Source organism: Chinchilla lanigera, unplaced genomic scaffold, assembly GCF_000276665.1.
Source record: "Chinchilla lanigera isolate Chin_1 unplaced genomic scaffold, ChiLan1.0 scaffold00048, whole genome shotgun sequence".
Lineage (NCBI taxonomy): Eukaryota > Metazoa > Chordata > Mammalia > Rodentia > Chinchillidae > Chinchilla > Chinchilla lanigera.
This window is the reverse complement of record NW_004955449.1, coordinates 3,771,036-3,794,306: the sequence shown is the minus strand read 5'-3', so window position 1 is coordinate 3,794,306 and position 23,271 is coordinate 3,771,036. Positions and strand designations below refer to the sequence as shown.

General features: G+C 34.5%; 1 protein-coding gene across 1 annotated transcript in view; it reads right to left on the bottom strand.

Annotated features, from left to right (window-relative positions):
- Positions 1-23,271, bottom strand: part of Tlk1 (tousled-like kinase 1) — a 145,845-nt gene that overhangs the window by 46,162 nt on the left and 76,412 nt on the right. Inside the window, exons 3-7 of the mRNA XM_005393240.2 lie at positions 20,309-20,380; positions 7,898-7,973; positions 4,486-4,532; positions 2,361-2,456; positions 1,196-1,285 (exon numbers count right to left, since the gene is read on the bottom strand). Coding sequence (XP_005393297.1) covers positions 1,196-1,285; positions 2,361-2,456; positions 4,486-4,532; positions 7,898-7,973; positions 20,309-20,380 — 381 coding nt within the window. The remainder of the gene's footprint in view (positions 1-1,195; positions 1,286-2,360; positions 2,457-4,485; positions 4,533-7,897; positions 7,974-20,308; positions 20,381-23,271) is intronic.

Genomic DNA, 23,271 nt, shown 5'->3' with positions numbered 1-23,271 from the left:
GTACATTACTTGATTCTTAAGCTTTGCAAAAACACTTCTTACAATTATTTAAAAAGTAAAAACTATATATGTTTATAGCAGACATCATGCTTTTATATATGTATGTAGTACAGAATGGCTAAATCAAGCAATTTAACATATGCCATATTTGTTTTGTGGTAAGAACACTTAAAAATCTACTTTCTTTGCAATATTCATATACAAAATATATTGTTAGTGAGTACAGTGACCATGATGTACAACAGATACCTCAAACATCCTCCTAACTGAAATTCTGTGCCCTCTGACCAAAACCTCATGCAGAAAAACCTTTTAGGAGCTGCTCAAGGACTGAAAGATATCCTTCCTATATGTGTAATCTTGACATTAGGATTATCGAAACAAAGAGATTTTGCTATATGCATAAGGGTTTGGAATATGACCCCATAAATAAGTCTAACAGAAATAAATTGGGGGCCAGAAGTGGTCAAGTAACGATCTACTCTCCCAGCCCTTAGTCTGAAAAAGTGCCATCAGGACTGTCACATGTAAAAATTTAAAATCAAAACCTTAGTACGGGGCTGAGGGTGTAGCTCAGTGGTAGAACATGTGCTTAATAGACATAGGCCCTAGGTTCATGAACTAGCCCCCCCAAAACAAAACACACAAAAAAACTGTGTACCTGTATTCAAAATTCTAACTAAAGTATAAAAGATAACAAAAATACTTCAATTTTCAAAATTTTTTTCTAAACTATAGCACCTATGTAGATACATACACTCAAATGAACTGCTGTCATGTCCACTTATAAATACAGCAGCATCATGAAGACATCAATTACATATAAATGGATGTTAAGTTCAAAAGGAATTAGGCACTTGCCTACCAAGTTCAAGGCCCTGGATGTAATCCCCAGTGAGACATATACATACACACACATTCTTCTGATTAATAAAGAGAATTGATATGTTATATCTGTTCTGATTATTTGACATGCTTTAAACATCTATACATTTGCCAGTGTATAACAAAGGACGAGTTGATAGTAAATTCAGTGTTTCAAGTTTACATTCCTTCCTGGTAAACTGTTTTCCATTAATAAGTTAGTTTTCTTGACATTTTACTTTATGATTATTATTTAAGACAAGTAGTTGTTAATACAAAGCTGGTCACTAGATTCTTATAAATAATAGAAAAAAATGTAGTTACTATTTACCTGAGTAATTTTAAAGGATAACTGCTTTGGTTGTAAAACAGGGTGGTCCCCAAAAGCTAATGCAGTAGGGGAAGGGCTATTCGGTCGAACCTGAAAAAAAAAAGTAATAAAATTTCTACCTTAGCAAGAAAAAAGTTTTCTGCTTAGTGAGATAATACCCAATAACCATTTATTCAACCATCTTCACTGAGCACCTCCTACATAAGGCCCAATGAGAGCTACAACCATAAATTCCCTGCCCACAGGGAGCTTATATTCTCATTCCCTAAAAGAAATTTTAAAGCATTTCATACTGTTAAACACATTAAGGCCAGATCAATTATTCTAAAACAGAATTATTAAAAACACATAATGATGGTTTGAAAAGTTAAAACAAACAACTTTATACAAAATTCTTAATAGTAGTGACACCAATGCATGCCCATTAGTAGTTTAGCACCAATTTATCAATGGGTTTTATGGTTTATCTAGTCATTAGTTTAAAAATGCATTCATTAAAAGCAGCAGATTACAACAGTGTATCAATGCTATCACTACATCACTTTACTTAAAAGTTACTGTTGTCTTCTCATTTTGTACATTCCAATTATTGTGCCCCAAGTAACAAAACAAATGAAACAAAACTATGTCTACAGATAAGACACAGAAAATAAAAACATCACTTGAATGAGTAAGGAAAACTGGTTTTAAATTTTTTTTAACTTATCTTTATTTGCTTGGTTTTTGTTTTTGTTGTTTTTGTCTTTAGACAGGGTCTCACTAGAGTCCAGTCTCTTATTAGAAGGCCAGGCAAAACTTGAATTCACTAGTAGGTTTGCTCGGGCCTTATGAGTTCCTAAATACTGGGTTATAAACATACTTCACCAGTATGGATTTCTTCACTCATCTTTAAATCACTGAAAGTCAACTTTATTTTTCTGGAATACTCAACTTTCACATCATTAAAATGAATAAAAATTAAAATCTAATTCATGAAATCTTTAAGAAGCTCACTTTCAAAAATAAAGTTCTAATAGCATCAGATCATTAAAAATGATTCAATTCACCACCCAGAAATGATTTTGGTAAACAAATGCTAATTTATATACAAGTATTTAATAAAACAGGGAAATATAAGCTAATCAGTATATATAACCTCTGAAAAACTTGAAAGATAAAAACTTACAGATGAGGAAGGAGTGGAATGTGAATGTGAATTTTGAGGAGAACGGATTGCAGGAGGTATGCCTCTTACTGGACTTGAGCCATTTCCACCTTGGTACTGCGAAAGAGAAAGGAAACTTATCACTATTCATTAAATAAGGATTAGGTAGTTGTTATTTTTTAAATGTAACACATTAAGAATTAATTTAAATATATCTTATTTTATTTCATTTTATTTTATTTGCAGTGCTGGTGATTGAACTTAAAGCCTCATGTATGCCAAGCAAGGGCTCTGCCACTGAGCTACATCTCTACCCCTAAATATATTTTATTTTAAATAAGATCAAGCTTTCAAAGGGGTCCAGAAAAAGCAAAATTAAGGTCACTTACAGAAGTGACCAAGTCCTAAAAGAGTAACAAAAGACTACCCATCATAAGAACATGACTACATCTTTTAAAGATAATTACAACTTTACATTAACTGTGACTGTAATTTTTGTTGTGGTTGACTCAAAGACAAATAAATTATCCCAAAGCAATGAACTTCTTTTATTTTTCCTCCAAAGCTGAGCATAGTTCTCCTATAAATGTTTCCAGAACCAAAACAGTCCATAATCCCATAAGATTTTAAGATGTTTACACAAAGATTTTAGTCAATATAATCAACTATTTTAAGAATTATCATTCTTAAACTCTGTGAAAATACTCAAATATTCATGACACTACATAGAAGAATTATATAGGACAAGTCCTTTCCTTTCTTTTTAACAGCACAAAATCTTTTCAGCTCTTTCTTACAAAGTGTGCAATCAGCTGCATATGATGATAAGTCAACTAACCTGCTCCACAGCTATTTCTCCTCTTACCATGCTTCTGGATAGGACAAGAAGAAAACAACCTACTGATACTAGCTTCTTCTAGGAGTACAGTTCACTGTCTACTTAATTTTTTGTTTATTCACTTAACTGTGACATGAACAGCAGAGACAGGGATTCTCAGTGTGATCACTAATCAACTTCCGGCAACCTATGAATTTTATCTCATTTATTTTATCCATAGTGCCTAGCATAATGCCCAGCACATAGTAGGCACCCAAGAGATATTTGTTTATCTGAATCGATCCTATCTCCTTTAGCAAAGGTTCTTGATATTAACACTGAGTGACTGACCTCTATCTACTAAATGGCATTAGGTAATTTGAGGCCAGCAAAATATTTTGCTTTGAATTTAGAAACTCAAAGCAATAGAGAATTTTTAAAAAATTCTTTTTTCAAATTCAGCCATTCCCCTACTCAGCCAATTCTCTCACTCTCAAACATAACTATTCTGCCATTGAATAAATTGTATTTGTTGTCTTAATAATCATATTAATGTTTTCTAATATATAATTGGTAGCCCAAAGTGTTTCTACTTAGAAGCAAATGTTCCAAATTGTGTTTAAGACTCTAAAAGTGTATTGTTTTCAAAAACTCTAAGATTCACATCTCCATCAATTATTTAATCTCCATCCACAGGAGCTAATGTTGCTATCAGTTCTATTCTTCTTCCACTCAGAGTTTGCCTTTAAGTAGGTTACTCTGTAGCCCTGGTCCTCAGTTTATCCACTTGTAAAACAGAAACACTAACACCTACTTTGCCTATCCTATGTGTTGTTATAAGTAAGAATTTAAGAAATTACTTTGAAAATTATGTGTCATACCAATGTAAAAGTATTTTGTTGTTGTTGTTCTTCTGAGACAGGGTCTTGCTATCCATGTCTAGCTTTGAACTCATTATCCCAGGATGGTCTCCATCTCATGGCCATCTACCTGCCTCAGCTAAGATTACAGACATGTGTCACCATACCTGGCTTAAAAGTAAATTTTAATGTTCCTAAGAAGGCACAGTATCACATTGTACTAAAGCTCTGTTTAAAAGTTGATCTTATGGTTCAAATCATTTTCAGCTTGCCAGGCATGGTGCACACGCCTGTAATCCCAGCACTCAGGAGGCTGAGGCAGGAGGATCATTGTGAGTTCAAGACCAGCCTGGGCTACGAAGTGACCTCAAGGCCAGCCTGAACTGCATAGCGAGACCCGTCTCAAAAAGACACCCTCCCAAAACAAAATTATTTTCAGCTCACAGAATTATATTGAATTAGAACTTACTTCAAAATAGTCACTAATTTTGAGGCCACGTCCCCCAATAGTTTTTCCTAAAATATAAAAGTAAAAAAATTTTATAGATTTAAATTCAGTCATGATTATCTACCAAATATTGTATCAGAAAGAAAATGTGTTAATTTCCTTAATGCACATAAAAAGCATGGTATTTTAGTAGTGTAATGAAAAGAGCATCAAAAACTTAAATTCTTAGAATAGTAGATTAAAAAATCAAACGACATTTCAATAAAAACTTGCCAGTTTAAAAAGTCCCATTACCATAAAATCAGATAAATCAATGACATTAGAGTATCTTCTGGACTTTGTTGTTGTTCTGACGTGCTGGGGGTTGAACCCAGCACCTTGCTCATGCTAAGCACGTGCTCTATCACTGAGATACACCCTTTGCAAAGGGATGCCTGTTTTTAAAACGTTATTTATACAGCTTAATGTTTATTCATTTCAAAGAAGCAAATCAACAAAAGACAAGTGGCACTGCATAAATGACAATTTAATTCATGCTTAGTAAATAAAAGTTAAAAAGCTTTAGTTAATACCAACCAAAACTTAATCCCTGTGAAACTGACAGCATACTTCAGTATCGTTATTTTTAAAAATCTGTTTGAATTTCTGAAAAGCAGTTCCAAATTAATGTATGTTTCAATAAACTGGATTTTAAGGTCCACTCTTATGACCACAGTGAGCAAATGAACTAGGTCATTACCAATCATTGTTCTTTAAATGTTTTGTTCTCAGATAAGAGTGTTCATCGGTTTTATAAATACTGAATTAAGAATTTCTTAAGGAAGATGGTGTCTAGAAAAGTTTTTTTGGGGTAAGAATCCATCTTTGATCAAAATTACAGTCTATAAAACGTATGATTTCTTCAAGTTACCACAGAAAAAAGCTAGTCTTATAGAGCAAAAGCCTTTACGTAATATAAACAAATACATATCTACCAACTCAATACTGACTTATATTCATGCATCATTTATTTTAGTCAACAAATATTTCTTAAGTGGTTACTATGTGTCTAGTATTATGGAGGCAAACAGTATATTTTAAAATTTAACAAATTTACATTTTTTTCTTGGAATAAGACAAGGAATTATTTTTAAAAAAACAAGTACTCAGATTATAAACACTACTTAGAAATTCTGAACAACAGGTTTGTACAAATGTATTTATAGTCTAGATATGAGTGGGGTTTCATACAAAAGGAATTTCCTGTCTATAATAACTCCCCTGCAGATTCTGAAAAGGTACTATTAAGTAAGACATAGGCGCTTTTGGTAGCCTACCTAGAAGCTTTATCCCAAGTTCTTTTCCCCATGACTGGGCCCTAATTTTATTCCATCTTATTCTTCCTCCTACATAGTACATATAATTTCAGGGGCTCCTATACAGCCCCCAGTCCTGGTTTCCCTTTCTCTCTGTATTAAGAAATTTCATGTTGTCCAGGTATCACCTCTTCTCCACACAACCCATATTTTTAAGGGGAATACTTTACTTCATTTTCAGTTTCAAAAGCAGGCTTGATTTACCTAACAATAGTCCTTATGTTGGATATTGCTCATTTTGGAACGGTAAACAAGTAATCTGGTCAGTAAGGCGATAGCGGAGCTTTGCTCTGTTTTTGAAGAAGTTCACTCCAAAGAAGAGGGAGCAGGGCAGAGAACCAAGATCAAGTGCCAGGTGCAGTGGCGCACACTTACAACGCACAGTTACACTGGAGGAGGCTAGGGTCAGAGGATCACGAGTTCATGATCAGCCTAAGCAACACAGCAGACCTCATCTCAGGAAGGTAGGCAGGAAGGAAGGCAGGCAGGCAAAAGTAAAGGAAAAGGAAAAGGAAAGGCTGACAAACCAACTGACCAAAACCAACACCAAACCGAAACAAAAACAAAAAGTAAAGCATATAAGTACAAACAAGTAAATTCAATTTAGGTAACTATCCTAAAACTAGAAGAAAAATCAACAGTTCTGTGTGGATGGAGGACCAGAGATGAAGAAAAACTGTGCATTCTTAAATATACATTACTTCAATCAACACAGAAGACCCATTCTACTTGGAAGCATACTTCTGAGTTTTTTAAAAGCTGCTGTTGAAGTAACTGTAATTAATGTATATCTATAATAAGTAAAGTTACAAGTCCACTGACCACAACCTGGGGAAAATACACTAAGACAAAAAAGGAGCTCACTGTAAAGTGAGCTACAATGTATCAGAACACAGAAAAGGTTCTTAACCCCTTTCTTCCACAAATATAGTTGCTACAAATATATTCCTTGACTCCAGGGCCATATATAAACTGGTAAGCCATGGTACATTTTATAGATATTGGCTACAAAACATGTAATGTTATATTTAAAATCATTATTATGAATGATTTAAGATTCTAATTTATATTTAAGTTTGAAGGCCAAAATTGGGTGATAATATTTTTTACTCTCCATTGTAAGAGATTTTATACCCTAGGGAAATCATTTTCTTAGTTCCTACCACAAAAGATCAGCATGCAACAAATGATGAAAAACACATATGAAGAGAAAAAGATACTGAAATTAGAGTCTGTAGTCACTTTAGTTTTGTTTGTTTGAAGCAGGGTCTTGTTAATGTAGCTCAGGCTAACCTGGAACTCATGGTGATCCTCCTTCCTCAGTCTCCAGAGAGCTGGGTGGTGTGCACCACCACTAACAACTCTAATTACTTTCATGTGCAGCATAAATAATAAATAAAGAAATAAAGAAATAAATAAAGTAAGTAAGTAAGTAAGTAAGTATGGGTACTTGTGGTTTGTTTGTTTGGAAACTGGGTCTCCCTATGTAGTTCAGGCTGACCTTGAGCTCACTATCAGGCTGGCCTTGTACTCACAGTGATCCTTCTGCCTCAGCCTCCCAAATACTAGGATTACTCGTGATCCTCTGACCTTAGGCTCCTATGTAACTGGGACTATAGGGGTGTACCACTGCACCTGTATGGCACCTGGCCAGTACTTGTTTTAAAATAAAATTTAATGTTTTTATTGAAAAACAAGAAACCATTTGAATATCATAATTCATATAAAGAGAGAAAGATAAAAAGTGAAAAGATAATGCTTGCCAGATTTGGATATGATACGCGTCTTTCTAGGACCCAATTTTAAAAGAGGGGTGGAATGGGGCAAAAAGCCCGAAGACAGTAACCATATGCTAACTATGTAAATATGATATAGAAAGGTTGCAGTTTCATGCTATTTCTTATGCACAGTATACTCTTAAACTATTATAAGCACAGAAACTACAAAATAGCTATGGAATTCACACATACACAAAAAGAAATTACTTATTTAACAACTAAAATATTAATGGGTTAAAAATCGGAGTAATTAATTATAAACGCCAACTAGGCTCAGAAGGAAGATGTTGCTTTGCTTACCCTGACTACTTTCGTTCTGGTTTTCTGCTTTTCTCTTTCTTCCCCTGGATGATTCTGATTGTTTCTTCTCTGGTGTCTACAAAAAATAAGTTAACATAATTTTAAATTACAGTTTTAGCATATAAAATTATTGCTGTCAATATAGAAATCACTTCTATTTGCAAGGCCAAATAAAGTCTTCAATTATACTTAAGGGATGCAAATGTAGTTCTTGACACACAATTTATTTAAAAGATAAAACTTTCTATTCCATAAAGTTTTTAACTTTCAAGTATAGAAAACCTTATATATGTTACTTGAAATACACACTTGGAGAACTTGACTTGAGGTGGAGGAGAAATCTGAAAGTAATCAGACTTGTAAGATGCCTTTCGAAGTCTTACACAGAAAGGGAGGGGAAAAAAATCACGTGTTAGTTTTCTAGTACTCATACATACTTAATCTATGAAAGAAAACTGGATAAAAGTGGGGGGCCAAGACACCAACTCTGACATTCAATCCCTACTAAAAAGAACATTCACCTAAATGCAAGGCAATTATTACCCAACGCAATTATACTAAATTCAAAGACTATGCCCTAAATCAGAATTCAGCAAAGTATGGCCTATAGGACAACGCTGTTTGTACAGTCTATGATTTAAGCATAACTTTTACACTTTTAAGTGACTGAAATTTTTTAAAGTTTCAAACAAAGAAAAATATTTTGTGATGAAGACTTCTGTTATGTAAAAATTGTAAGTTGAAATTTCATTGTCCATAATAAAGTTTCTCATTAAGCCACCCCATTCATTTATGTATTACCTATAGCTGCTTTCCCATTACAACAGGTGTAACAGAGATAGTAAGGTCCATAATATTTGAAATATGTACCCCTTTAGAGAAAAATTTGCAGACCCCTCCTCTAAATAGTAGCTCTGCTTCAATTTGAATGTTTTTTCTTTGAACAGATAGCAAGTAATTTTCACTAGGCTAATATGACAAGTAATTTTTGTCTGAAAAATTGTTTTGCTTACAGAAACTAAGCCAAGAGCAGAAGCACAAGTCAATGGGTCTAGGCCCTCAAAATTTAAAAGCCTGCTAAGGAGCTGTGGTACCAGAACAGTTCCTGATCTTATTAGGACCTAATTTCATTCATGAATGACTCATATCAGGCAGCTTAAAGTAAGTATTTTAAGGCACTAAGCAGTCCTATGATTAAACAGCATTAATTCTGATTTTTACTAAGCATATATTGTTCTTTCAAATATCATCTTGGGTGTCAACAACACACCACATTCAGGGAAGTTGTACTAAATGTCATTTTCAGTGAATTCTTAAAAAGACAAACACTGTATCTTTTCTGTATCTCATCCCTATACACTGTACTTATACAGGTCTTACTTGATAAATATATGAATAAATATTAAATAAGGTACTCAGTGTTTTCACTGCTAGTGTCACACCAACAGGATTCAAATCAAATGGAGGTGTAATCTAGGGCCTAAGTATCTTCAAAGGTTTTTTCTATGTGACATGTGATACATCCTACATCAAAAACTAATTAAGTGGATCAACTATACAAAGACATTTAAAAATGTTATTGTTTATAACTGAAATTCACTACATCCAATAAATTACCTATATATTTTCATTTCATAAACCAGAGGTTCTAACGAAAACCAACCTAACTGTCAATCTATTTAGGAGGTGGACTGATGTACCAACAACTTAGGGTAGATAGATTTTCAGCTTAGTTCACTGTCAAAATCAGCAAACTCAAACAGTAAACAATCTTCTACTGTCCTAGAAACAAAAATATTACCAAATTAAAAATTCTAAGTTAACATCTGCATAAAATCTCTAAGTCTATCTTAAAACAAAGTAATTATTTATAGCATTCCTAATTTAATCTATATAAAAACATATAATTTCAGGCCAACAAAATAATTATACTTAGTGTTATACCAATTCTGAAATATAGTAGGATGCTAGTTCAATTCTGTCTTAAATCTTGACTAGTTACTTTTGAACAAAAAACAAAAAAAAATCACAATTCTAACATAATCATACCAAGAAGCAGCATTTTTTGGTTAGAAAATTAAATTAAGTGTAATGTGGTAACTAGTTCACATAATTTTCTAAAATATATTTCAAGAAACACTAGTTCAATGATACGTTGAAAAGGCTACATTTTAAATGGAGCTGGGGCAGGGTACAAAGACAACTCAGATAAACAAAGTTAATTTCTTTACTGCAAAACTTCTCAGGAACATTAAATGCTAACACCCTGGCTCTATCTCCAACAGAGGGGTAGATGGGAAGAGTACATATACAAACTCTCAACTTATTTGTTATAATATTAATTAAATACTTCACTGAATACGTAAGATTATTTTCTAAAGACATATACATACTTGGTGCCATTTTTTTCTCTAAGGAAAAACAGCCCAGAATGGGGAAATGCAACAATCCTTTGGAAAAAATGTCACTCCATTAAAAAACAGAAAACTAAAAACCAAATAAATGCATTGTGGTGACAGTAAAGTTTAAGGAAAGGAGGGAAAAAAATGTGATTAAGATCAAAATTTACTTTAAGACTATAATATATAAGAAGTTGAAAACAGGTCAGTTTTTAAAATTGAAAAACTATACAAAGTAAAAAACATATGAGAAAACAAAGATATAAATTAGCCTATAAAGGGAATGTGTCCACGACACACAGAGCTTCTGACCCTTATCTTTTTTCATTTACATCCTAGTATACTTCCTGATGTTAACTTTTCACTTTGTTTTCACTCCATAGACATAGAAAAAGTACCCTTGTGCCTCTGAAGAAAAAAAGACAATGAGTGGAACTCCGGATACATGACTTACTATAATCCTTGCAATTCTCTAATCAGAGTGAAATGTGATAATATAGGTATAGTAGGATTGTGTAGATTAAATGAAAAACATTTAGTACACAGTATCTGGGCACTTAATATCATTACACATTCAGTTCTCTTAGTGCATAACCCTTTCCTATCCTATCCTATCCTATCCTATATTCTATATCCTATCCTGCCAGCTATGATTCCAAATATCCACACACTTTATGTTTTAAAACTTCAATTATGTATCACATGAAAGGGATCACTACCTAGCTTCTGTCCTAATAGTTTACAAATTTGTAGGACTTGAAAAACAGGTAACATTTTTATCTTAAGATCCCATTTGACTGTAAGACTGCACGCCATTAAACCTGCATCATCAACCCCCAGGCAAATGTGCATTGAATAGATTCTGGTTTTGGATTTAAATATGAGCACCACCTATAGTAAATGAAACAAAAAGCCTCAATGAAGCCTATTAGTACAAGTTCTCCTGAGTCACTCATTTGTATATGGACTATTTGGAAATTTAGAATTTGGGGGATAAATATGCAGATGCTTGTCAAATATTTAGTCTCTAAAAAGGATCATCACTGACAAAAAATTCACAAAGTGTATAATTCTCAAAATGTACCTGTGTCCCACAAGTTATTAAAAGGAGTGATAAAGAAAGGAAGAAGTAAGTAGCTAAGCTAAGGTGCTAGCCTATGGAAAACATATCCTATATCAACTCTACCCCATCCTTGCAAACCTATCCCCTCTTACTTTAATATGTGAGCCTATATGAGACTCCCTTTGAAGAAAAAGCTTATGCCTTAACAAGGTTTGAAAACCTGATCACAACTGATGATTTCTTTGAAGAAATCTTAAGTATGTCAGTCTCATCATGCATTCACAATAGGTATAACATCTGCACATGTCAAGCATTTTACACAGAACATTTTCAAGATTATTGCTTTTGCTAATAATGCTGCCATTTCTTTCCTGCCTTCACTATTTTTCTCAAATAATTCACTATAATTGATCTCAATAATGAAAGGGTTAATATGGAAGAAAAATAATAGAATTTAGCTTTAAAAAGATGGCAAGAATACAATAATTAAAAAGGCCAAAGAGTTCCAATATACAGTGCGCAGTGGAATGGTGGTGAGGAGAAAATGAAACAAGGAGAAACTAGTACTCTTAATTAAATTAACTTTGTAAATGCTGGATTTATAATCATACTACAACCAGAATGACTACTCTGGCCTTTAAATGTTCCAAGATATTAATGTGAACTTACACAGTATTTTCTGGCAGTTCAAAATTTTTTCAAAAAACAAAGATAGTCAGGTGTGGTGCCACATGCCCGTAATCCCAGCACTCAGAAGGCTGAGGTGGGAGGAACACTGAGTTTTAAGCCAGCCTGGGCTACAAAGTGAGTTCAAAGCCAGCCTGAACTGCATAGAGAGACCCTGTCTCAAAAAGATCAAACAACAACAACAAAACACTGACAAAGTGATAGTGATACAATTTTAATGCTACAATTTCATTTAGAACTTGATCAATGATTATTAAAGTTTTTATCCCTAGTCATATGGCTTCTTGGTTTATATTAAACCAAAATAAATATTTTTCTTTAATGCAAGTAAAACAAAGAAAAACAAGAATTGAGCTGGGCATAGAGGCACACGCCTGTAATTCCAGCACTCAGGAGGCTGAGGCAGGAGTATTAGAGTGAGGTTGAGGCCAGCCTGAGCTACACAGTGAGACCCTGTCTCAATAAAAAAAGATAAAAGCATGAAAACAAGAATTGTGACACTGCCACTGAATTGAGAACCTAATATGAACTATTCCTATATAGTCCTCAAATTTAAGAAATGTCATTACATCAAAGAAAATGGAGAGAGTGGATACAACAGCTATTCTTCACTCTGTGGTAGCTTAAGTTCATCAGGCCGCACTAACCAAAAACAAAGTCAGGAATCATTGTTTCTAAGAAAATTACTATAGTCAACAAAGATATATGTAATTTCAGTTAAACAAGAAAATACTTTAAAACAGAGAGAAAATCTACACTAATATTAAATATCTTTAATGAAATGTTCCATCTTCAAATTTATCAGAATGAATTTTTTTCTGATAAATTCATTTAGCCTAAATTGAATTCAAAAATAGAACTCGATGATTATTCAGATATCAAATTCAAGGTTATTATTTGAACAAATGGCATGACAAACTTCTTGCCTGCAGCTGGTTAAAACCATGTTCAATTTTTACTCACACTTCTAGGCAAAATTTACACTAAACTAAGATAAGACAATACATTTGTTACTTTAATAATACACATCAGAACAGCATTGAACTAAAAAGGAAAATTTGGATCCTTACAAACAATGCAAAATAGATGTTCTTTTCAAGAATGTCAAAAGTATAAGATAATCTATTTTTTCCAACTTTTTACTTTAGAAACTTGGTTAGAATAATGTACTATAAGAAAACAAATTCTGCTATGTAAATTTTCTTGTTGATTTATATCCTATTTAAATTTTCATAAAACCCATCATGAAATATGTACATTCCAGCTCAAGGATGGTTTTCAGCTGATATAGCCAAAACTCACAGTCTCTCTCTGCTTGAGAGTCAAAACTTCAGCACTGGCAGATAGTATCTGAAAATGCTTGCTTGAATCTCTGATCCCTAAAAGACCTGTTTTACTGCTGACTTAAATAATTAGATTAGCTTATATACTCAATATCATGAAATCCTAACATCAGATAAGAGCACTTTCTTACCATTCCAGGTAAATCAAATCAACACATCAGCAATTTTGGTGTAGTCTACTTTCTGCTGTATGGTCTTTATTATTTATTACATGTAATATTAAAGATGATAGAGCAGAAAAGAAAATGGGTTACCATCCAATTAAAATGTTGGCTGTGTTACAGGTTAACTTAGTGTGTCAGTTCGCAACATTTTAAAAATCCTGAAGGATTTTCACTTTCTGCAAAGCATCTCCCATTAAATATATTAGTAACCAAAAGAAATCTGAAACTAAAACAATTACCCTTAATCTCAATTTTTAATAACTGCCTTACTTGCCATCCTCACACTCTGATTTATGCTATCATTTAAGTCACTTAAATGTGCATTCACATGTCAAAGGAAGCATACTAAGTTCTTAATATTGATGAAATCAATTTACCATTTTCTAATCATTTGCATAACATGAGCACTGGCCTTTTCCTTTCTCTAGCTTTCCTTTTAAAACTTTATTTGCTGAATAATATATATTCAGGCATGAGAGACTCACATCTTTTGCTGTGAACCCTGTCAACTCAACATTATTTAGGTGTCAGATACTCTAATTTCAATTTGAATAGAGTGTACCCTCTATTGGGTAGTAGCAAGGTAAGTACAGTTTTCTGTTTTTAAATAAATGGAAACATTACAAAGAAATTCCAGGCATTTCACAGGAACTTTTCAGCCCAATAATTTATGTTTGATTATTAATATTAAGAGGGATTTAACATCCCTCCACTAAGAGGGATACTACATATATTCACTAATGTTATAAATAACATTATATGTATGTATATATATTCATTAATATTATAAATATGTTGTTTTGTATATAAAGAAGGACTGCCTTAAAACAACATAGATATTGTACATAAAAACACAGCTGTATTCTGTGTCTTAGTAAAACAATCTACATAAAAATACTTAGAAGATTTTCTGTAAGAAACAAAGTGAGAAAATACTATCCACAGGAAAATAAAGAAAACAAGATAAAAGAACTCATAAAGAAAAACTCTATAAACACCTATCAGGCTGAAACATTTTAGAAGATAATTTAGGCAGCAGGATACCAAGAGTATTTTTTTTCTTCTTTTTTCCTGGTAGTACCAGGGATTGAACTCAGTGCCTTGCACATGTTAGGCAAGTGCTCTACTACTGAGCTGCCATTTAATTTTGAGACCAGGTCTTGCTAAAGTAGAAGTAGGAAGAGGAATGGTTATGGTATTTTTTTTTTTTTTGGTCTTTTTGAGACAGGGTCTCACTATGCAGTTCAGGCTGGCCTTGAGCTCACTTTGTAGCCCAGGCTGGTCTCAAACTCGAAACAATCCTCCTGCCTCAGCCTCCTGAGTGCTGGGATTACAGGTGTGAGTCATCACGCTCGGCTGGTTATGGTATTAATAATCATTATAAATTTGAAATGAGCTAGAAGATATAAAATTTATCAGTAACTTAGTCTTAGGTAGGGACAGCAATTGTACAGAATTCAGAGGAAGTAGAAAAAGGAGTTCACTGTGTTTACACAGGAAAGAGTCCTGTAAAAAAAAGGAACTGTACATAAAAGAATTAAGATGTGTTATGTACTTGTACCAATTCCCTATGATTAATGTAATCGTTATATATGGTAAACATGTACTAATAAAAATAAATTTTAAAAAAACTACAAGTAGGAACTCACAGCAGGTTTTAAAATATAGAAAACACTGGTAATCAAGAAACATGGGTTTCTTCTATCCTCATAAAATAAGGCAGCAGATAAGGCATATGATCCTATTTCTCTTTCATGTAGTATTCTAAGACATTTAAGTAAGGAAATGTATGGCCCTGGCAAATTCCCTTCTCTATTCCTCCCATAAAGTTTAGTCACTCCGCAAAGCCGTAATTCATTCACACGTCTTTCCTTTTAACAGGAAGATAATATATTACAAAGGAGGAGAAAGGTTATTAGGAAAGCATGTCTATCTACCTAGCTTCAATACAGGTAAAGGATGTTTCTAGTCTGGTCTATGACTAAGACGTTTAGTTTGTTTCTACCTTTTCTTCTTTCTTCAGGCCTTCCCTTGTCTCTGCCACCACCCCTCTATCCTTTCCTTTGTGCATATATTACTACCAAAACTGTTCAACTCTAGAGACTGTTTTTTTTTTCCTTGACAATCAAGAGTCTGTCTATGCCAAAGACTCCTAAGTCTTCATCTCTAGTATGAGCTTTTCCTAAGTTCTAGTCAGCTTCCAATGCCTCCACTTGTTAGTTCCACAGAGATTCAAACTCAGTATTACCCAGAATTCAGCTCATTACCTTCTATGCCAAATCTATTCATCTTCCTTTTGTGTTATCTATCTCAGTAAAAGGCACAAAAGCTAAATACTTTTCAGTTTAGCCAGCTACTTTTAAATCATCTCTATGTTCTTGTTATTTCTCCCTACCCACTCTTCTAAAAATTTTTTTTGTGGTACTAAAGATTGAACCTAGGGCATTTGCACTGAGCAATATACCAGCCTTTTTTTAACTTTTTATTTTGAGACACAGCCTTACTAAATTACCAAACTGCCCAGGATGGCCTCAAAACTGGTGATCTTCCTTCTTCAGCCTTCCAGAGCACGGAGATCACAGGTATGTACCACCATGCCTGGCTCCTTTCCTTCTTTACGCTAATTCAAAGTCATCAAACCCTACTGATTCTACTTTTAAAATCTAGTGGAATGTGGGAGCTTGTGAGAAATGCAAACACCTATGCAGACCTACTAGCATACGGACACAGTGATTAATTTGCACATTAAAGTTTGAGAAGCATGGTCGCAGATCGTGATAGTCTTAGTAACTTCTCAGTAAAGTTAGAGAACCTGAAGGAGACAGCAGGGTCCAAAAATCAAACCTGAAAACAGTAGAACCTCTGTCCAAATTTTTCATCCTAATACTAAGTCTTGGAGGCTCGGAGTTTTGTAAAGCAGGCAGTACCCCTTCACCAAGTAACCTAACTCAGGTTTTGCCTCCCTCAAATTCTGTCCTTCACACTGCCACTAGTGGGAGCTTTTTACAATTTTTCATCTTTTTGTTTTCCCTGCTCCAATGGCTCTCCATCATTTAAAGTCCAAATTCCCTACTATGAAATAAAGACCTTCAAAACCTGACAGCAGCCTATCTTTCACCATTCTTGAATTATACCAGAAAATTTCAAACTATGCACTCAACCAAGCAGCTTAGTTTTTTGCAGAGCTTCTCAGGTCATCTGAAGAGTATTAGGAGCCAAGGATCACCGTCCTATGTCTATAACCAAACTACTTTCTATGCTTCCATACAAAACCAAACAATATTCTAGTCCCATTGCCTATCACCTTCTCATACTCTGCCCTTGTCCCCTAGGATGAATTCACTGTCTTTCCTAACAGTACAACTACTATCTCTTTTTTAAAGGCAAAGAGACATCTTGGCCTACCTTCCCCAGCAGGCAGATGAAACTAAGGGCTGCTTACTCCTTGCTTCTACACTCCCCTGTGCCTACCTGTATCTGTTACTGCACAGCCCACACTGTCCATGAAATAAAGTATCTAAATGTCTGTCTGCCCTACTAGTCACTGATCTCATTTGAAGGCAGAAATTGTATCCTACTCATATTTATAGTCTGTGCTTAGACACAGATTAGAACATAACAGATATGCAATAAATGCTTACTAGGGCTGGGGGTTTAGCTCAGCGGCAAAAGCGCCTGCCTGGCAAGCGCAAGGTCATGAGTTCGGTTCCCGGTACCGGAGAAAAACCAAAAAAAAAAAACAAAAAACAAAACATACTTGTCTGGGGCTGGGGATTTAGCTCAGCGGCAAAGCACTTGCCTGGCAAGCGCAAGGTCGTGAGTTCGGTTCCTGGTACCGGAGAAAAACCAAAAAAAAAATAAAATAAAATAAATGCTTACTAGAAATAATAGTGAATTTCTGGAGCCTGTTTTGAGAGACTCAGAGTAATGTAAAATAAAATAAAACCAATAATGTCCTACATGCCAGCAAGTTTCATTAACAAGAGGAACCTTTTCATTCTACAATTCTACACGTAGAATGAGTCAAATTCATATATACCGAAGTAATTCATATATAAAATGAGTAGATTCTATTGACCTAACAGTGACTGTGTGATGCTTTTCAGTTTTAATATTAAGAGGAAAGAAAATAATAGGATGATCCTGGGTGTCTGAATCAAAGTATCAGTAGAAGGACACAATGCAGAGAAAGTAAACTTTAATGAAATCCTAATAAAGAGTCAACAGATAATGTTTGAGTGATGAATCATAATAAAGTACACATATTATTTATTTTGTAATATGGAAATACAGACCAAGAAGAAAAACCAAAAGAACTAAGGGTAGGATATGGGTCGGTGGTAGGGAGCAGCTCTTTAAAAGACAGTAAATATACATTTTAGTACTATTTGCTAACAAAAACAAAAACTAAATAGTTTATCTTAAATTTGCTGAAAAGAAAGTTTGTGTTATCTACTTCTTTGTAAGAATGTTGGTTTATGTCTTGTATTGAGTACTTTGAAGATAACGATGTACAATGTAATAACTATTGTTAGTCTCTTATTATTTGGCTATGAAAATTTTCCATAAAATAAAAAACAAAAACTACTGTTTAAAAACCCTACTGGATTACGAAATGGATTACCAAAATAGTAAGTGATATATCAAAAATAGTAGAATACTATATAAACTTTATCCTTACATGTATCAGGGAAAAAAGTAGTACTTTTTTTCAACAGTTTATTCCTAACCACTTTAATGACCCATGAATATCTGTAATTTCGTATGTATGAAATTTTATCTCAGTGGAATTTATTCATGAAGGTACCTCCTATACAGTTAAAACCTGGGATGTTTTAACTTCTTACATGGAAACACAGATCAAAATAGTAATAGTAACAAAAAAGCCACTTCTTTGAATATTAAGGAAAATATACAATCTATAGTAATTATTGTGCCACTAAGTTTACCTCTCAATTTGCCAAACTATTGTGCCACTAAGTTTATCTACTACTTTGTAAAAATCCCAGATATAGAATATAGGATAGCAAAACCCAAAAGTTTTTTTAGGATTTTCTACTGTTGCCTCAAACTTCTATGTACATCTAATCGTTAACCAATTATGTTCCACTGCAAATCTATGTATGTTTTAAAACAAAAACAAAACACCAACATTTTAACTAAAAATGTAAGCAAGGGGAATGTTCTTATTGACTAATTCCTCTATGTGTATGCAAATGCTAAATCTGTAACTTATACTAGAATATAGGTACCTCTAAGGAACATAGAAGACATAACTGAGATAGGTGGTTTTTTACTGTTATATCTTGCTATTTTAAAAAAATCTATCAAAAATACCGTATGTGGTGAACAGAAACTATTTAAAAGTATTTCATTATACTCTGAAACATAAAAACACTATGAAAAGGTATGTAAGATTACTGAATGTACTTCTCTATGAAACTATCAAGAAATGTTCCAAAAATCTAAGAAATGTAAAGTAAAAACATTCTTGGTAAAGTTTAAAACTGTACTTTGACTATAGCTAAACCTACTATTTTAAAAACCTAGTATCTAAAGGTACTAATTTGAAAAAATAAAAAACAAAAAACTAAACTGCCATAAGCTAGTGTTCCACAGGCTACTAACGCTTACCTCAAGGGAACCTACTGCAGATAAAGTCCCGTCACTTGCACGGTCCTTTCAGCTGCCTGCCAGTTGTCTCTGTGGAAGGGAAAGCCTGATGAGTGAGAACCCTCTGCCATACTCCTTTGGAGGGTCAGGGTGCCTGCACAGAACTACATAGAACTATCCACCTAGAGATCCCTAGATGCTTTCAATAACAACTAAAAAGATGCCACCTTTGAACTTCTCTTTCTGCTGAACACTAAAATCAAATGCCCAAGAGAGTTACTGAGCACCAGTGTCCTACTGGTATTATCAAGATGATATATCTATACTAACTCAAGTAGAAAAATACTAAAATGGTTGAAAAAGAAATAAGCTAACACTGACAAGGAAAACACACACACAAACACACATACATATATATAGGAAAAATTAATGACACAAGTGTATAAAAATCAGAGAAAAGGTTATACACAAAAAATAAAGTTATAGTATCAACTAAGGAATGCTAAAATGCAAAGAAATTCCTGTTTACCCATTTTTAAAAGATGCCATTAGGTATACCATGCTTAAAAGGAACTATATACCATGGATCCAAATGCCTACTTATAAAATACCATGCATTTCTGGTGGGGTCAGTAAGTGGGTGGGTGGGAAAAGGATCTGGCGGATTTTTATAAATATTCAAAGTGAAAATCAGCAGCATGAATGCAGACAATTCTAAAAAGAAGAAAAAAACATGTATCTGTATCTAAGAAAGTACAGAAATCCCTATTTGGGTTCAAATTAAGGAAAGAAGTAGAAAAGTAATAACAGAAACTGTGAAATGTAATGTACCTCAAAGAACCACCTTCACCTTATAGAATTATAAATGGCTAATAACTGTCTTCCATTAAAAATATGTATGCATCACTAATGTAGTACATGTTTATCTACAAAACCAAAGAAATTATATTTTCTTTCTAATGCCAATAGAGTCTTACAATCTGAATATTGTGGTTCATAAGGCAGAACAAAATACTTTTACAAGAAACTTTAAAATCATTAACCCTTAGCACCAGTACTGATGAAGGACAGAGGGCCTCTAATTAAAAAGATGATTCCACCACTTACTCTAATAGCATCAAATCTAAAATGAAATTACTTACCTCTGATTCCTTGTCACTTAAAGATCCCAAGCTTCCAAAACTGTGATTAGAGCTTTCATTATTTGTTGAGGCCTGTTAAAGATTTATTAAAAAGTAAAAATTAGGAGTAATTTAAAACAAACATTTTACAAAGTACAGTTTTGTTTTGTTTTGTTTTTTTTGGTTTTTCTCCAGTACCAGGAACCGAACTCACAACCTTGCACTTGCCAGGCAGGCGCTTTGCCGCTGAGCTAAATCCCCAGCCCCAGTATAGTTTTTTTTAATAAATTAAAGTATGATCCCTTTTAAGCAAGAAAGCCAAGTAAAGTAAAAGTAAGAAATATTAAGTGCTTAACACTATAAATATCTTGAAAGATTTACTGTGTCAATAGAGTTCTGTTCTGTTTCAGGAACTGAGTTGTAATAGCTGACTTGGAGTTTAGGGGTACTGAGCACTGAACTCAGGGGCTTTGCACCTAGCTACATTCCCAGCAGCTCTTCTTTAGTTTTTTCATTTTGACGCTCGAAGTCACCAACTTGTAATCCTTCTGTCTCAGCCTTCAACGTGCCACCTTGCTTGACTTTAGCTGACTTTTTTTATTTTTTCTTTTTTTAAATTTATTTTAAAAATAAAAGAAGGAAAACAAATTAAGAAACATACATCCATTTACAAAACAGCATAAGAACACTACAAACAATACAGAGTTACAGACAAAGTGGTAGGAAATTAACAATGGTTGTTGCATTATGTATTGATATCTACAGAGTGGTTTCTCAAGCTGATTTTTAAAAACTACTTCAAAAGCAAAGTAACTGGGGGAGCTACACCCCCAGCTGAATGGATGGAGCTGTGCATCCCCAACAACCAGATGGAGCCACATCCCATGACGACCTGAGAGAGCTGCACCACTGAGCTCCACCTAACTCCATGCCTATGGATTCTGTGTCCTGGCCATGGTCACCTGCAAACTCCAAGCTGGCTCTGTGTTTTGATTCCCATCACACTGGGCAGCAGAGATACCAACCAGCCCACCAACGCAATCATGGACAAGGCCAAGGCTCAGGGATAAAAGAGGCAAAGATGCAGCAAGTGGCCTAACATCACAGGGTGATACAGCAACCCATCGCCCAGCCACGACCATCTGCCAACTCCAAGCCAGCTCTACATTTTGCTTTCCCTTGGTATGGAGCAGCAGATTCATGGACTAATTGACAGGCCTGATCCTGGACAAAGCCAATGCCCAAGGAGAGAAGGTAAGCCCCAGACGGTTAGCAGCCCCAGGGAGAAAGTACTGTATGGACCTGGCTAGCAGCTTCAAGGATTCTAGCACTACCCTCTCAAAGTGACTGGGGAAGAGATAACCACAGGAGATCACTGTGGAGACGGCGAGGGCTAAACACAGACTCTCTGAGAAGCTTATGCTCAGGCCAGGAAACACATGGGCCCTGCCATATGCAATGACAAACCAGAAATGGTAAGTGCTGACGTTAAGTCCAAGAGTCTGCTCAAATTTCTGCCCTGCAGTCTACATGCAGCAAACACCAGAGGGCCAATTTTTTTCCTCACGTACCAATGTGAGCATGGACAGCCCTCAGCTTGGACAGCTACCATAGCCTGGGGTGAATGGACAGAAGCACTTCTGATACAGGGAGGGCACTCACAAACCCATAGGCCCTAATGTTAGGCAGAGAAAATTGTGACTTGCTGGATTCTTGTTTGCAGATCCTGGAAAGAAATCACTAACTTAAAAACACAAGGAATTCTTTTCAACTTAATCTTTAAAAAAATGTTTGTATTATTTTTCTCTTTGCTTCTTCACTTTTTTTTTTTTTTTTGAGGGACTGGGTTTTTTTTCTCCCTTTTAATTCTTTTTTCTTTTTCTCTTTTTAACATTTTTTCATTTTTTTTTCCTTTTTATGTTTCTTTTGCCTATATTTTGCTGTTTTTCTTTTTTCTTGTTTGTTCTTTTGTGTAGACATTTTCTAATAGCAATCTCCTTTTATTCTTTTTTTTTTTTGGTTTTTCTCTGGTACCGGGAACCGAACTCATGACCTTGCGCTTGCCGGGCAGGCGCTTTGCCGCTGAGCTAAATCCCCAGCCCCTCCTTTTATTCTTTAATAGGATTCCCTATCTCACTTTTCACTCCTTCTCATCTTCCATTAACATGTTCACTATGGGGCCACCATTTGTATGTCTTGCTGCAGGGCAACTCTGATTTAATCTGTATGTCTCACTGTTGGGAAGCTCAGAATTAATTTTGTTAGTAAAAAGACTAATAAAAGTGATTTAGGTCTGTTTGTACCACCAGTGAGTCAAGCCACGTAATGGGACAGTCACGTATTTATCACCAGTGGCTCAAGCCGGCCGGAACATGGTAATTTTTCAAATTTTACTTTTTTTATTCTCTGGTTCCCCACCCCTCTACCTTAACTAGTATAGCTATTAAGCTTTATGACTCTTTAGATAGCTACTAACTCTATGCTATTCATATTGATGCTACTCATATTGAATACTGTTCTACTGTTAGTGGAGGTAAAGTTGTTCCATTTAGTCGATATTCACTGTGTGTCAATAGTTGGTTTGTCTTTGTGCTTATACTATAATTACAGATCTCTTTTCAACCGTTAGGGTGGAACATCACTAGTTCAGGGTATGTAAATATCCAGTTTGTCTTTAATGATGTTACTGTTGCCAATTTTACTACTACAGCCATGGTGACATCGTTGTTACTATTAATGGGTGTTCTCTGGATGCCAGTATCTAGATTGCCTTTGTGTCATTAACTGTGGCCCATTCCCAGAGACCTAGGTAATGAGTCAAATACTCTGCAGCCTTCTCTCCCAAATAAATGCAGATGGCTGGATTCTGGGACAGAGGCAAAGGCCAACAATTAATCACGCCCAGAGTACACTGCTGAAAAGCAGACATTAACTGAAGAATCTCCATACCAGCAATAAACCTGTTTATTATAATCGACTGGTAA